The sequence below is a fragment of the Pan troglodytes genome, chromosome 7, assembly GCF_028858775.2.
Source record: "Pan troglodytes isolate AG18354 chromosome 7, NHGRI_mPanTro3-v2.0_pri, whole genome shotgun sequence".
Classification (NCBI taxonomy): Eukaryota; Metazoa; Chordata; class Mammalia; order Primates; family Hominidae; genus Pan; species Pan troglodytes.
Window position 1 is genome coordinate 19,815,123 of NC_072405.2, and position 15,692 is coordinate 19,830,814.

At 53.6% G+C, this 15,692-nt stretch overlaps 1 protein-coding gene across 1 annotated transcript; it reads right to left on the reverse strand.

Moving 5' to 3' along the window:
* Positions 1–1,839: 1,839 nt before the first annotated feature.
* On the reverse strand, positions 1,840–5,458 carry LOC134810727 (protein FAM90A15-like). The gene is made up of 4 exons (XM_063816775.1): positions 5,280–5,458; positions 4,586–4,785; positions 4,019–4,127; positions 1,840–3,354 (listed from the first exon to the last, which is right to left on the reverse strand). Exons 1-4 carry the CDS (start codon positions 5,400–5,402, stop codon positions 2,392–2,394), a joined length of 1,395 nt encoding a protein of 464 aa, XP_063672845.1. The 5' UTR covers positions 5,403–5,458; the 3' UTR covers positions 1,840–2,391.
* Positions 5,459–15,692: the final 10,234 nt, after the last annotated feature.

Sequence of the window (15,692 nt, forward strand, 5' to 3'; positions counted from 1 at the left end):
TGGTCCTGCTCCTTCTGCTGTCAGAGGAGCAGAGAGTTGATCTTATTGATTCTGGATACGGATACTTTCTAGGTGATCTGGATAATCCAGATAACGACCCTCAACAGCGGCGGAAAGGGAGCAGCCATTTGGTGTGTCTCAGAAAATCCCGCTCAGTTCCGAGGCCCCCTAGATGTGGAATCCTGCTCAGAGTTGTTCCCAGGTCAGAGAATGGAGAGAGCCTGTGCATGATGGGATCTCCCTGCCTAGATCTTTCAGTGAGTCTCTACCTCAGCTACTCTTAGGATCAGGGGGAGAACCACGGTGTCAGACATCCGGAAAGAAGACGGGATGAATGTTTTACCTCTGAAGTACATCCCAAATGTGGGAGTTGACTTCAGCTTTGCTGGGGTCTATTTGGCCAGGGAAACTCTGCCTGGTTCATTCGCACATCCGGAAGCCACTTCACGGGGGGCCGTCGCAACTGGAACCACACACTTGGCATCGGCGGTTGAGCCAAATGGGGACTCGTGGTGCAAGCAACGCTCCCCACGTGTTAGCGTGGGTGAGATTCGGTTGGCGGAATTTTACTAGGTGCGTGTTAGTAGAGTGGGGCTGAGGTTTTCTTGCTCCTGTGGTTGTATACGAAGTCAAAGGTCCTGCCCAGCCCTGCGGTCCCCTCAGTCAACTCTGTTTCGGAGACATAACGATTTGGATTGCCAACAAGTCAAGAAATGTTCAAGCCCTTGGATGTAGGGTAAAGAAAGGGAGATCAGACTGTCACTGTGTCTATGTAGAAGGGGAAGACATAAGAGACTCCATTTTGAAAAAGACCTGTACTTTAAACAATTGCTTTGCTGAGATGTTGATCATTTGTAGCTTTGCCGCGGCCCCTTTGACCCAACTTGGAGCTCACAAAAACCTGTGTTGTATAACATCGAGGCTTAAGGGATCTAGGGCTGTGCAGGGCGTGCCTTGTTAACCAAATGTTTACGAGCAGTATACTTGGTAAAAGTCATTGCCATTCTCTAGTCTCAATAAACCAGGGGCACAATGCACCGTGGAAAGCCACAGGGACCTCTGCCCTTGAAAGCAGGGTATTGTCCAAGGTTTCTCCCCATGTGACAGTCTGAAATATGGCCTCGTGGGATGGGAAAGACCTGACTGTCCCCCAGCCTGACACCCGTAATGGGTCTGTGCTGAGGTGGATTAGTCAAAGAGGAAAGCCTCTTGCAGTTGAGATGCAGGAAGGCCACTGTCTCCTGCTTGCCCCTGGGAACTGAATGTCTCGGTGTAAAGCCCGATCGTACATTTGTTCAACTCTGAGCTCGGAGAAAAGCTGCCCTGTGGCGGGAGGCGAGACGTGTTGGCAGTAATGCTGCCTTGTTATTCTTTACTCCGCTGAGATGTTTGGGTGGAGAGAAACATAAATCTGGCCTACGTGCATGTCCAGGCATAGTACCTTCCCTTGAACTTAGTCATGATATAGATTCTTTGGCTCACGTGTGTGTTTTTTTTTGTTTGTTTTTTTTGTTTTGTTGTTGTTGACCTTCTCCTTATTATCACCCTGCTCTCCTACTACATTCCTTTTTGCTGAAATAATGAAAATCATAATCAATAAAAACTGAGGGAACTCAGAGGCCGGTGCCGGTGCAGGTCCTTGGTGTGCTGAGTGCCGGTCCCCTGGACCCACTGTTGTCTCCCTATACTTTGTCTCTGTGTCTTATTTCTTCTCTCCGTCTCTCATCCCACCCGACTAGAAACACCCACAGGTGTGGAGGGGCAGGCCACCCCTTCACTCGGAAAATCAGTTAAACACAAACACGGAATGAGAGTCAAAAGACAATATGTCATCTTTTTGAGAATTTTATTCACTTCAAAACCAATTAAACACACACATGTACAAAGGCATTCCACAGCCCAGTTTTCGAGGCTGAGGAAAGACCCCGAGAGCGCTCTGCACAGCACGCTTCCCAGCGTCCGAAACACTGCTCTCAGGGCGGGGCACAGCGGAAGGGCTGCACCTCTCAGGGTTCCCTAACTTTTCCCTTATTCAGTCATCTAGAGAGCAAATACACAGTAATTCCCCAGTTTCCTATTGACGTCCCAGCGGAAGTCTGACTCCTGCGCGTCACGCAGTTTCTGAGGCAACGAATCTCTGGCACGGAAGCTTTTCCTGGCGCGTTTCCGGAGAACCACGCGAACTACAACGTCCCTCACCAGAATTCAATGAGGCAGAGTCCCTGCATCTGCTCCCTGCCTGGCCTGGGCTCCCACATCCACAGAAGCGCCACAGCCGGGGAGCTTCGGAGTCACCGCACAGAGTCTGCTCTCTGCTCTGCACTCCTCAGTCCCACAGTCCCCTCCAAGTCACGGGAGCTGGAGGCCAAGGAGCCCCTGCCACCTGCAGTCTCACTCCAGGTCAGAATCGCTGTCCTCTGAGGAGGAGGAAACCTGAAGGTCCTCATAGAGGACGCTCGGTGGGACACGAACACGGGGACCCTCAGACTTCTCTGACACATGAGGGCTCTGAGCGAGGAAGGCTCCCGGCTTCTCAGGAGAGTGAAATGAGGGGGCCGCCAGGAGGCTGGAGCTCCAGCGTCCGTTTTCCAGTCTCCGGAAGAGCACTGTGAGAGGCTGGGCCCCATCATGGCTGGCCGCTGGGTGATGGGACATGGTGCAGGCCTGGGCAGTAGGCAGGCAAGGTCTGCTGTGCGGAGGCTGCCGGTCGACGCTGGGCACCTGGGCGGGTGTCCTCCTGCCCATCTGGGGCGACGTACTTGGTCCAAGTTCGGTTGCGGCTGGCGGAGGTTGGAGATTCTCCGGGGCCCCCAGCTCACCTCCCTGGATGGCGCTTTCGGGGATCTGGAAGGGACCCAGTCTCGGTTTCTTGGGGAAGTTCAGGCAAGCCTGAATCCGAGCCTGGGCAGGTCTCTTGGCTCCTGGCCCGAAGCTGAGATTGGAGCCTAGGCCCAAGCTGTGTGTGGCGGCTGGCGGGCAGGGCTGTGAGGTCACCGCAGGACGTATGTCTTGTGCCTGGGGTCTGATGGCCTGGAGCAGGCCGTGGGTTTTGGAGGCAGCCTGGGGAACTTCTCGGCAGCCACCCTCAGGGCTGCTGTGTGTCGGCTTCACCACGAGGAGAGGCTCGGGGCCCTGCTGCCTGACTGCAGGCTGAGGGATGTCGGCCGCAGCCCCTGTCTGTCTTTCCTTTGGTCCAAGACTTGAGGAGGAGCTCAGACTGGCTTTTCTGAGGGGAGACGGCGAAGCCAAGACGGAGCCCCTGTCAGACGTTTCGGTAGCTGAGCGATCAGCGAGGACAGGGCCCAGGCGCGGCCTCTTACTGGTTGTGTGGACCGGCATTGGCCCGCTTGCAACCTGAAAGAGAGGAAACAACACAGGTTAGAAGTTCCTCCGCATGGAGCCAACGTGAAAATCAAGCACATCCAAAGACAAGGTGCACACGCCATGAAATTCTTAGTACAGTATCGACAGGCGGTCCTTGGAAGTAGGGACAGACCCTCCACCTGAGTGCTGATCAGGACAAGACACATGAAAGATGCGCTCTCGAGCTATGTGTAGCTGATCTAAGCACACCATTGTTCAAAAGATCGCGTCTTGGGCATTAACTGGATCAAAGCGCCTCCACTCAGCCTTCCATGAAGTGGAACGGACTGAGGCCCTTCCGAAGGCAGGTTGGTGGCTCAAGGGTACTCAGGACGTCTTCTCTGAACACATGCATGTTCCTGGGTTTAGCCTTCTCCACGTTTGGGGCCTCTGAGGGACTAATTTCCTCATGCCGCTAGGAACATGTTGTTGGCAGGCTTGCCATAATTGGACAGAAAGAAAGCAACAGGAAATACGGCATCTTCAGATGCCTTCGCCTGGAATCAAATTGACCTGGAAGGATCGTGGAGTCCCTGACCCCAAGAAGGCAAGAAAGAGGGGTTCCCCGATTTCCTCCCGCAGACGGGAAGCTGAAAGGAAATCAACCAGGGTGACCTAGAGGAGAAAAGGACCAGGGGCCCGGGGTGACACTCACCCTCAGATAATCAGAAGATTCCGTGGATCCTTTTCGATTCGGCAGCGGCTTCTCTGGAGGTTTCCCAGAAAATATGTGGAGGAGAGCCTTCCTCTGCGGGTCTTGTTGCCTGCAGAACAGAAAAAGGTCAGGCCGTGCCCCCTGGTTTTCCCCAGGAGACAGGGAGAACCCTGTGTGGGGCCCAGCCCCGTTCCGTGTTTTGTGATACAGAAATGGACATCTGGTGCCCTTTCCGCCTCTGCACCTTCCCTCACGTGCCAACCTTCCCGTCCCCCAGGTGGCCCTCTAGGCTTCCCAACTAAGGACTGTGATTTGGATTCCATCGCTTTTCCCCCTGTCGTGGGGAACCTGCACGAAGCGCCCCCGCCTCTCCCCGTCCCTGAATCTCCCAGAGCCAAAGGAGCTCCTGGGTGTGGAACCCCGGAGGACACGGAGCTCCGGCCTATTTCTCTGCAGCGTTCCTTCCCTGGCCCGGAGACGGAAAGGCACACGGTGTGCAGGTGCAGAGACACCATGTCCTTAGGAGGCAGTACCCTAAGAGTGGTGAAAACCCCTCCCACTGCTCACCTTGGTCTCTCTTCCTTCTCTCCCTTATCCTTGTTCAAGGGCCCCGGGTTGGCTTCAACCTGGGGCTTCCATGGTTTCAGGTTTTCCTTCCCTTCCTTTTTCCCCAAGGTCGCTGGAACCAGGGCTGCCTTCCAGCACTTCATGGGGCACCTGGTACTTCTGGCCGTGTGGCCAAAGGCCCCGCAGTTTTTGCACTTGAGCTGTGGGTGGAAAGGAAGTGATGTCGGTGAGTGAGCTGAAGCCACAGGCAGCGATCCCACGTCCACATTGGGACGGATTGTGAATTCAGAGCTGAATAAGGATTCCAAAGAGGGGACACCGGCATGGGGGCCGTTAAGTGCTGGGAGAGTTCGGATACGATGTTCCCTCCCAAAGCCCACGTGACGGAGGAACTCTGAAAGGAAGGACTCAAGGTTCCAAGGGGCACGACGGTGAACCCGAAGTCAACAACACAGCCAAACGTGGCTACACAGGACTCTAAGTAGAAAGGGAGGTTGCCCCCAAGAGTCTCTCAAGGGACCTATCGGGCCGGGGAGAAGGTCCCAAGCCACGCCCACCTTGGATGGGAAAAGCAACCTGGGTGGTGGTGACAGAGCTCTTTGGAATCCAACCCAGTCTCTGAGGACCGTGTGACACCCCCTACCCCCGTCCCCAACCCCACCCCGATACCCAAGAGATCCAGGGCTAGACTTACCCTGGGATCTTCTTCATCGGGCGGGGGAGCCCTTGGCCCAACTGGGGCCCTCCGCTGCTTCTGGAGGGTCTGGGCTCTCACCAGCCTCTTGGCCCAAGATTTGGGGTCCCGACGTGCCATCATCTTCGTCGCCTGGGGGTTTTGTGACCGCCTTTTTCAGGGGTTGACTGTTGGGTCACCTGAAACACACACAAACACACACATGTCGATGGTTAAGCACATTGGATATTCACACACCCACAGGAAGCCACCTGCTAACTCCCTGCCGGTGTGGTCATGAGGAGACCTCACCACCAGTCGGTCAAATCTGTAGAACACAATGTGCTGTGTGCATCCTCGGATACTGTGTGTTCCTCTGCCATGACTACCTAGTCCAAGAGTAAACCGCACCTGCCACAGGGCCCGTGGCCTAGGTATGGGGAGTTGAGCTTTCAACCCCAAACAAGCAACTGATTCTGGAGACTGGACTTAGGTCTCTCACGATTCACTCCGGTAGAAGACGCGGTGATTCTATCTCCCTTGACGGACAGAATGATCGAAGACACAGGGCATGGCTTGCGCCACCCTTTGGCAGGTCTGTTTGAAGTCAGGGATAAGGGATGCTTCCTGTGACAACTTGACTCGCTACTCTGGCCATTTCATTAGGCAACTTCCAAACACAAATTCATAGAGAGAAGTTACCTTCCTCTCTACCACACTAGCAGGTGATGGTCTTTCCTGTTCTACCTTTTGGCTTTAGCTCCAGCCCCTCTTTACTTATTTATTTTTTCTGGTATTTTACGCATACCACACGAATTCATCTGAACAAACGGGGAACAAGTGCCACATCGTATCGACGTCTTACACGGCTGAAGGGCAAACCACCCTTTTTTCCAAAGTCCTTTTTCCATTTACCCACCAATTCAGCATGCTGCAGTACATTTCTTTTCGCATTCCCATCTTGGTCTTATCCCACATGTGGAGACGGATATGTTTTCTCGTTTTCTGTTGCAAGAATTACTAGTAACGAGAACACATCCTTCCCCACCAGCAAGCCCCAGTGTGATCGGTTTCTTTCGGCCTCCTGTGTCTCTTCCCCCCACCCCCACACCCCTCAGGGATTGCGTGAAAAAAACAATAGTTCAGTGAAACTAACCTGAAATTACACGTCTACTTGCTTTCCCCGGCTGGCGCTGAGATGGGCAGGTGCTGGAGCAGCCCCGCTGGAAGCGATGCAGCATCCAGGACGACGGAGGAAGGGGCGGAGAGGGACCTCTGCTTTCCAGGCTGCCTTTTATACTGCCTCTGGTCACCTGACATGGAACGTACCCTAACCTAATCAGTTACCTGTACCTTAATTGCAATTAACTTAATCCAACTACGTGACCTGGAAAGGTCTATCTGCACAGCCCACTCTAACATCATGTCCACTGCTGACAGACATTCTAAAACCTACGTGTACAGCTGCAAGCTTTGAAGAATAGATGCTCCCCGTCAGACATGTAACACTGGTGCCTGTACCCCTGTCTTCTTTTCCATCTTTTTGTTTTGTTTTGTTTTGTTTTGTTTTGTTTTAAAAAATGTGGTAAAATAGACACCTTTTAATTGGACCACATTTAGTCTATCTCGACGTGGGCCTCAGTGTCATCAAGGAGATTCTCCTTGACGTGCAGTCACGGCCATGATCCATCTTCAGAGCTTCTCTTTCTTCCCCAAGGTAAGTCTGTCAGCAGAGAACCCTGACCGCACCCTCATGTGTTTTCTCCTCCAGGAGGCGCTTGGAAACCACCGTGAATTGGACCGCACTGGGAAACACAGATGAGGAACGTCAACAACGCTTTGTCCTTCAGTGCCTGGCTCCTTTTTCAGCTCGTCTTGCGACTCCAGGCATTATGCCTGAAAAGTGTCCCGGACGCCTGTGAGGCTCTAATTCCCTGGGTCCCATTGCCATGTCTCTGGATTTGCGAAGATCCACCGCACCTTCTGTGGAACTCCCGTGTCGGTGAACTTTTGTGCCACGGCCCCTAATTCTGCCCATGGTCATCTGCAGCTGCACGACTTAGGGTCCATGTTCCTTGGACGGGAAGAGACAGGCAGGAGTCGGAATGATGAACCAGCACACTGGGGCATTTTCTCACGTAGCCCAAGTGACCCCATGGTGTTCTTGAGCTTTGGAACCAGTCGCGTCCCCTTTGACACTGCACCCGGCTCCCAGTCTCTCAATCGTGTTGGCCCTCCGGCGATCTCCCGTTGGATGAATTGCTCCTGCTGAAACTCGAGTCCCCTTTGATTTGCGCTTCATTAATTATTCATGATTCAGGTGGGAAGGCCTGCTGACGACCCCCTGTGGCCGTTCTCTGAGCTTTCCTGTCACATCGTTTCCTTCCACGCTCTTTGGTTCCTTATGGTCCTGCTCCTTCTGCTGTCAGAGGAGCAGAGAGTTGATCTTATTGATTCTGGATACGGATACTTTCTAGGTGATCTGGATAATCCAGATAACGACCCTCAACAGCGGCGGAAAGGGAGCAGCCATTTGGTGTGTCTCAGAAAATCCCGCTCAGTTCCGAGGCCCCCTAGATGTGGAATCCTGCTCAGAGTTGTTCCCAGGTCAGAGAATGGAGAGAGCCTGTGCATGATGGGATCTCCCTGCCTAGATCTTTCAGTGAGTCTCTACCTCAGCTACTCTTAGGATCAGGGGGAGAACCACGGTGTCAGACATCCGGAAAGAAGACGGGATGAATGTTTTACCTCTGAAGTACATCCCAAATGTGGGAGTTGACTTCAGCTTTGCTGGGGTCTATTTGGCCAGGGAAACTCTGCCTGGTTCATTCGCACATCCGGAAGCCACTTCACGGGGGGCCGTCGCAACTGGAACCACACACTTGGCATCGGCGGTTGAGCCAAATGGGGACTCGTGGTGCAAGCAACGCTCCCCACGTGTTAGCGTGGGTGAGATTCGGTTGGCGGAATTTTACTAGGTGCGTGTTAGTAGAGTGGGGCTGAGGTTTTCTTGCTCCTGTGGTTGTATACGAAGTCAAAGGTCCTGCCCAGCCCTGCGGTCCCCTCAGTCAACTCTGTTTCGGAGACATAACGATTTGGATTGCCAACAAGTCAAGAAATGTTCAAGCCCTTGGATGTAGGGTAAAGAAAGGGAGATCAGACTGTCACTGTGTCTATGTAGAAGGGGAAGACATAAGAGACTCCATTTTGAAAAAGACCTGTACTTTAAACAATTGCTTTGCTGAGATGTTGATCATTTGTAGCTTTGCCGCGGCCCCTTTGACCCAACTTGGAGCTCACAAAAACCTGTGTTGTATAACATCGAGGCTTAAGGGATCTAGGGCTGTGCAGGGCGTGCCTTGTTAACCAAATGTTTACGAGCAGTATACTTGGTAAAAGTCATTGCCATTCTCTAGTCTCAATAAACCAGGGGCACAATGCACCGTGGAAAGCCACAGGGACCTCTGCCCTTGAAAGCAGGGTATTGTCCAAGGTTTCTCCCCATGTGACAGTCTGAAATATGGCCTCGTGGGATGGGAAAGACCTGACTGTCCCCCAGCCTGACACCCGTAATGGGTCTGTGCTGAGGTGGATTAGTCAAAGAGGAAAGCCTCTTGCAGTTGAGATGCAGGAAGGCCACTGTCTCCTGCTTGCCCCTGGGAACTGAATGTCTCGGTGTAAAGCCCGATCGTACATTTGTTCAACTCTGAGCTCGGAGAAAAGCTGCCCTGTGGCGGGAGGCGAGACGTGTTGGCAGTAATGCTGCCTTGTTATTCTTTACTCCGCTGAGATGTTTGGGTGGAGAGAAACATAAATCTGGCCTACGTGCATGTCCAGGCATAGTACCTTCCCTTGAACTTAGTCATGATATAGATTCTTTGGCTCACGTGTGTGTTTTTTTTTGTTTGTTTTTTTTGTTTTGTTGTTGTTGACCTTCTCCTTATTATCACCCTGCTCTCCTACTACATTCCTTTTTGCTGAAATAATGAAAATCATAATCAATAAAAACTGAGGGAACTCAGAGGCCGGTGCCGGTGCAGGTCCTTGGTGTGCTGAGTGCCGGTCCCCTGGACCCACTGTTGTCTCCCTATACTTTGTCTCTGTGTCTTATTTCTTCTCTCCGTCTCTCATCCCACCCGACTAGAAACACCCACAGGTGTGGAGGGGCAGGCCACCCCTTCACTCGGAAAATCAGTTAAACACAAACACGGAATGAGAGTCAAAAGACAATATGTCATCTTTTTGAGAATTTTATTCACTTCAAAACCAATTAAACACACACATGTACAAAGGCATTCCACAGCCCAGTTTTCGAGGCTGAGGAAAGACCCCGAGAGCGCTCTGCACAGCACGCTTCCCAGCGTCCGAAACACTGCTCTCAGGGCGGGGCACAGCGGAAGGGCTGCACCTCTCAGGGTTCCCTAACTTTTCCCTTATTCAGTCATCTAGAGAGCAAATACACAGTAATTCCCCAGTTTCCTATTGACGTCCCAGCGGAAGTCTGACTCCTGCGCGTCACGCAGTTTCTGAGGCAACGAATCTCTGGCACGGAAGCTTTTCCTGGCGCGTTTCCGGAGAACCACGCGAACTACAACGTCCCTCACCAGAATTCAATGAGGCAGAGTCCCTGCATCTGCTCCCTGCCTGGCCTGGGCTCCCACATCCACAGAAGCGCCACAGCCGGGGAGCTTCGGAGTCACCGCACAGAGTCTGCTCTCTGCTCTGCACTCCTCAGTCCCACAGTCCCCTCCAAGTCACGGGAGCTGGAGGCCAAGGAGCCCCTGCCACCTGCAGTCTCACTCCAGGTCAGAATCGCTGTCCTCTGAGGAGGAGGAAACCTGAAGGTCCTCATAGAGGACGCTCGGTGGGACACGAACACGGGGACCCTCAGACTTCTCTGACACATGAGGGCTCTGAGCGAGGAAGGCTCCCGGCTTCTCAGGAGAGTGAAATGAGGGGGCCGCCAGGAGGCTGGAGCTCCAGCGTCCGTTTTCCAGTCTCCGGAAGAGCACTGTGAGAGGCTGGGCCCCATCATGGCTGGCCGCTGGGTGATGGGACATGGTGCAGGCCTGGGCAGTAGGCAGGCAAGGTCTGCTGTGCGGAGGCTGCCGGTCGACGCTGGGCACCTGGGCGGGTGTCCTCCTGCCCATCTGGGGCGACGTACTTGGTCCAAGTTCGGTTGCGGCTGGCGGAGGTTGGAGATTCTCCGGGGCCCCCAGCTCACCTCCCTGGATGGCGCTTTCGGGGATCTGGAAGGGACCCAGTCTCGGTTTCTTGGGGAAGTTCAGGCAAGCCTGAATCCGAGCCTGGGCAGGTCTCTTGGCTCCTGGCCCGAAGCTGAGATTGGAGCCTAGGCCCAAGCTGTGTGTGGCGGCTGGCGGGCAGGGCTGTGAGGTCACCGCAGGACGTATGTCTTGTGCCTGGGGTCTGATGGCCTGGAGCAGGCCGTGGGTTTTGGAGGCAGCCTGGGGAACTTCTCGGCAGCCACCCTCAGGGCTGCTGTGTGTCGGCTTCACCACGAGGAGAGGCTCGGGGCCCTGCTGCCTGACTGCAGGCTGAGGGATGTCGGCCGCAGCCCCTGTCTGTCTTTCCTTTGGTCCAAGACTTGAGGAGGAGCTCAGACTGGCTTTTCTGAGGGGAGACGGCGAAGCCAAGACGGAGCCCCTGTCAGACGTTTCGGTAGCTGAGCGATCAGCGAGGACAGGGCCCAGGCGCGGCCTCTTACTGGTTGTGTGGACCGGCATTGGCCCGCTTGCAACCTGAAAGAGAGGAAACAACACAGGTTAGAAGTTCCTCCGCATGGAGCCAACGTGAAAATCAAGCACATCCAAAGACAAGGTGCACACGCCATGAAATTCTTAGTACAGTATCGACAGGCGGTCCTTGGAAGTAGGGACAGACCCTCCACTTGAGTGCTGATCAGGACAAGACACATGAAAGATGCGCTCTCGAGCTATGTGTAGCTGATCTAAGCACACCATTGTTCAAAAGATCGCGTCTTGGGCATTAACTGGATCAAAGCGCCTCCACTCAGCCTTCCATGAAGTGGAACGGACTGAGGCCCTTCCGAAGGCAGGTTGGTGGCTCAAGGGTACTCAGGACGTCTTCTCTGAACACATGCATGTTCCTGGGTTTAGCCTTCTCCACGTTTGGGGCCTCTGAGGGACTAATTTCCTCATGCCGCTAGGAACATGTTGTTGGCAGGCTTGCCATAATTGGACAGAAAGAAAGCAACAGGAAATACGGCATCTTCAGATGCCTTCGCCTGGAATCAAATTGACCTGGAAGGATCGTGGAGTCCCTGACCCCAAGAAGGCAAGAAAGAGGGGTTCCCCGATTTCCTCCCGCAGACGGGAAGCTGAAAGGAAATCAACCAGGGTGACCTAGAGGAGAAAAGGACCAGGGGCCCGGGGTGACACTCACCCTCAGATAATCAGAAGATTCCGTGGATCCTTTTCGATTCGGCAGCGGCTTCTCTGGAGGTTTCCCAGAAAATATGTGGAGGAGAGCCTTCCTCTGCGGGTCTTGTTGCCTGCAGAACAGAAAAAGGTCAGGCCGTGCCCCCTGGTTTTCCCCAGGAGACAGGGAGAACCCTGTGTGGGGCCCAGCCCCGTTCCGTGTTTTGTGATACAGAAATGGACATCTGGTGCCCTTTCCGCCTCTGCACCTTCCCTCACGTGCCAACCTTCCCGTCCCCCAGGTGGCCCTCTAGGCTTCCCAACTAAGGACTGTGATTTGGATTCCATCGCTTTTCCCCCTGTCGTGGGGAACCTGCACGAAGCGCCCCCGCCTCTCCCCGTCCCTGAATCTCCCAGAGCCAAAGGAGCTCCTGGGTGTGGAACCCCGGAGGACACGGAGCTCCGGCCTATTTCTCTGCAGCGTTCCTTCCCTGGCCCGGAGACGGAAAGGCACACGGTGTGCAGGTGCAGAGACACCATGTCCTTAGGAGGCAGTACCCTAAGAGTGGTGAAAACCCCTCCCACTGCTCACCTTGGTCTCTCTTCCTTCTCTCCCTTATCCTTGTTCAAGGGCCCCGGGTTGGCTTCAACCTGGGGCTTCCATGGTTTCAGGTTTTCCTTCCCTTCCTTTTTCCCCAAGGTCGCTGGAACCAGGGCTGCCTTCCAGCACTTCATGGGGCACCTGGTACTTCTGGCCGTGTGGCCAAAGGCCCCGCAGTTTTTGCACTTGAGCTGTGGGTGGAAAGGAAGTGATGTCGGTGAGTGAGCTGAAGCCACAGGCAGCGATCCCACGTCCACATTGGGACGGATTGTGAATTCAGAGCTGAATAAGGATTCCAAAGAGGGGACACCGGCATGGGGGCCGTTAAGTGCTGGGAGAGTTCGGATACGATGTTCCCTCCCAAAGCCCACGTGACGGAGGAACTCTGAAAGGAAGGACTCAAGGTTCCAAGGGGCACGACGGTGAACCCGAAGTCAACAACACAGCCAAACGTGGCTACACAGGACTCTAAGTAGAAAGGGAGGTTGCCCCCAAGAGTCTCTCAAGGGACCTATCGGGCCGGGGAGAAGGTCCCAAGCCACGCCCACCTTGGATGGGAAAAGCAACCTGGGTGGTGGTGACAGAGCTCTTTGGAATCCAACCCAGTCTCTGAGGACCGTGTGACACCCCCTACCCCCGTCCCCAACCCCACCCCGATACCCAAGAGATCCAGGGCTAGACTTACCCTGGGATCTTCTTCATCGGGCGGGGGAGCCCTTGGCCCAACTGGGGCCCTCCGCTGCTTCTGGAGGGTCTGGGCTCTCACCAGCCTCTTGGCCCAAGATTTGGGGTCCCGACGTGCCATCATCTTCGTCGCCTGGGGGTTTTGTGACCGCCTTTTTCAGGGGTTGACTGTTGGGTCACCTGAAACACACACAAACACACACATGTCGATGGTTAAGCACATTGGATATTCACACACCCACAGGAAGCCACCTGCTAACTCCCTGCCGGTGTGGTCATGAGGAGACCTCACCACCAGTCGGTCAAATCTGTAGAACACAATGTGCTGTGTGCATCCTCGGATACTGTGTGTTCCTCTGCCATGACTACCTAGTCCAAGAGTAAACCGCACCTGCCACAGGGCCCGTGGCCTAGGTATGGGGAGTTGAGCTTTCAACCCCAAACAAGCAACTGATTCTGGAGACTGGACTTAGGTCTCTCACGATTCACTCCGGTAGAAGACACGGTGATTCTATCTCCCTTGACGGACAGAATGATCGAAGACACAGGGCATGGCTTGCGCCACCCTTTGGCAGGTCTGTTTGAAGTCAGGGATAAGGGATGCTTCCTGTGACAACTTGAATCGCTACTCTGGCCATTTCATTAGGCAACTTCCAAACACAAATTCATAGAGAGAAGTTACCTTCCTCTCTACCACACTAGCAGGTGATGGTCTTTCCTGTTCTACCTTTTGGCTTTAGCTCCAGCCCCTCTTTACTTATTTATTTTTTCTGGTATTTTACGCATACCACACGAATTCATCTGAACAAACGGGGAACAAGTGCCACATCGCATCGACGTCTTACACGGCTGAAGGGCAAACCACCCTTTTTTCCAAAGTCCTTTTTCCATTTACCCACCAATTCAGCATGCTGCAGTACATTTCTTTTCGCATTCCCATCTTGGTCTTATCCCACATGTGGAAACGGATATGTTTTCTCGTTTTCTGTTGCAAGAATTACTAGTAACGAGAACACATCCTTCCCCACCAGCAAGCCCCAGTGTGATCGGTTTCTTTCGGCCTCCTGTGTCTCTTCCCCCCACCCCCACACCCCTCAGGGATTGCGTGAAAAAAACAATAGTTCAGTGAAACTAACCTGAAATTACGCGTCTACTTGCTTTCCCCGGCTGGCGCTGAGATGGGCAGGTGCTGGAGCAGCCCCGCTGGAAGCGATGCAGCATCCAGGACGACGGAGGAAGGGGCGGAGAGGGACCTCTGCTTTCCAGGCTGCCTTTTATACTGCCTCTGGTCACCTGACATGGAACGTACCCTAACCTAATCAGTTACCTGTACCTTAATTGCAATTAACTTAATCCAATTACGTGACCTGGAAAGGTCTATCTGCACAGCCCACTCTAACATCATGTCCACTGCTGACAGACATTCTAAAACCTACGTGTACAGCTGCAAGCTTTGAAGAATAGATGCTCCCCGTCAGACATGTAACACTGGTGCCTGTACCCCTGTCTTCTTTTCCATCTTTTTGTTTTGTTTTGTTTTGTTTTGTTTTAAAAAATGTGGTAAAATAGACACCTTTTAATTGGACCACATTTAGTCTATCTCGACGTGGGCCTCAGTGTCATCAAGGAGATTCTCCTTGACGTGCAGTCACGGCCATGATCCATCTTCAGAGCTTCTCTTTCTTCCCCAAGGTAAGTCTGTCAGCAGAGAACCCTGACCGCACCCTCATGTGTTTTCTCCTCCAGGAGGCGCTTGGAAACCACCGTGAATTGGACCGCACTGGGAAACACAGATGAGGAACGTCAACAACGCTTTGTCCTTCAGTGCCTGGCTCCTTTTTCAGCTCGTCTTGCGACTCCAGGCATTATGCCTGAAAAGTGTCCCGGACGCCTGTGAGGCTCTAATTCCCTGGGTCCCATTGCCATGTCTCTGGATTTGCGAAGATCCACCGCACCTTCTGTGGAACTCCCGTGTCGGTGAACTTTTGTGCCACGGCCCCTAATTCTGCCCATGGTCATCTGCAGCTGCACGACTTAGGGTCCATGTTCCTTGGACGGGAAGAGACAGGCAGGAGTCGGAATGATGAACCAGCACACTGGGGCATTTTCTCACGTAGCCCAAGTGACCCCATGGTGTTCTTGAGCTTTGGAACCAGTCGCGTCCCCTTTGACACTGCACCCGGCTCCCAGTCTCTCAATCGTGTTGGCCCTCCGGCGATCTCCCGTTGGATGAATTGCTCCTGCTGAAACTCGAGTCCCCTTTGATTTGCGCTTCATTAATTATTCATGATTCAGGTGGGAAGGCCTGCTGACGACCCCCTGTGGCCGTTCTCTGAGCTTTCCTGTCACATCGTTTCCTTCCACGCTCTTTGGTTCCTTATGGTCCTGCTCCTTCTGCTGTCAGAGGAGCAGAGAGTTGATCTTATTGATTCTGGATACGGATACTTTCTAGGTGATCTGGATAATCCAGATAACGACCCTCAACAGCGGCGGAAAGGGAGCAGCCATTTGGTGTGTCTCAGAAAATCCCGCTCAGTTCCGAGGCCCCCTAGATGTGGAATCCTGCTCAGAGTTGTTCCCAGGTCAGAGAATGGAGAGAGCCTGTGCATGATGGGATCTCCCTGCCTAGATCTTTCAGTGAGTCTCTACCTCAGCTACTCTTAGGATCAGGGGGAGAACCACGGTGTCAGACATCCGGAAAGAAGACGGGATGAATGTTTTACCTCTGAAGTACATCCCAAATGTGGGAGT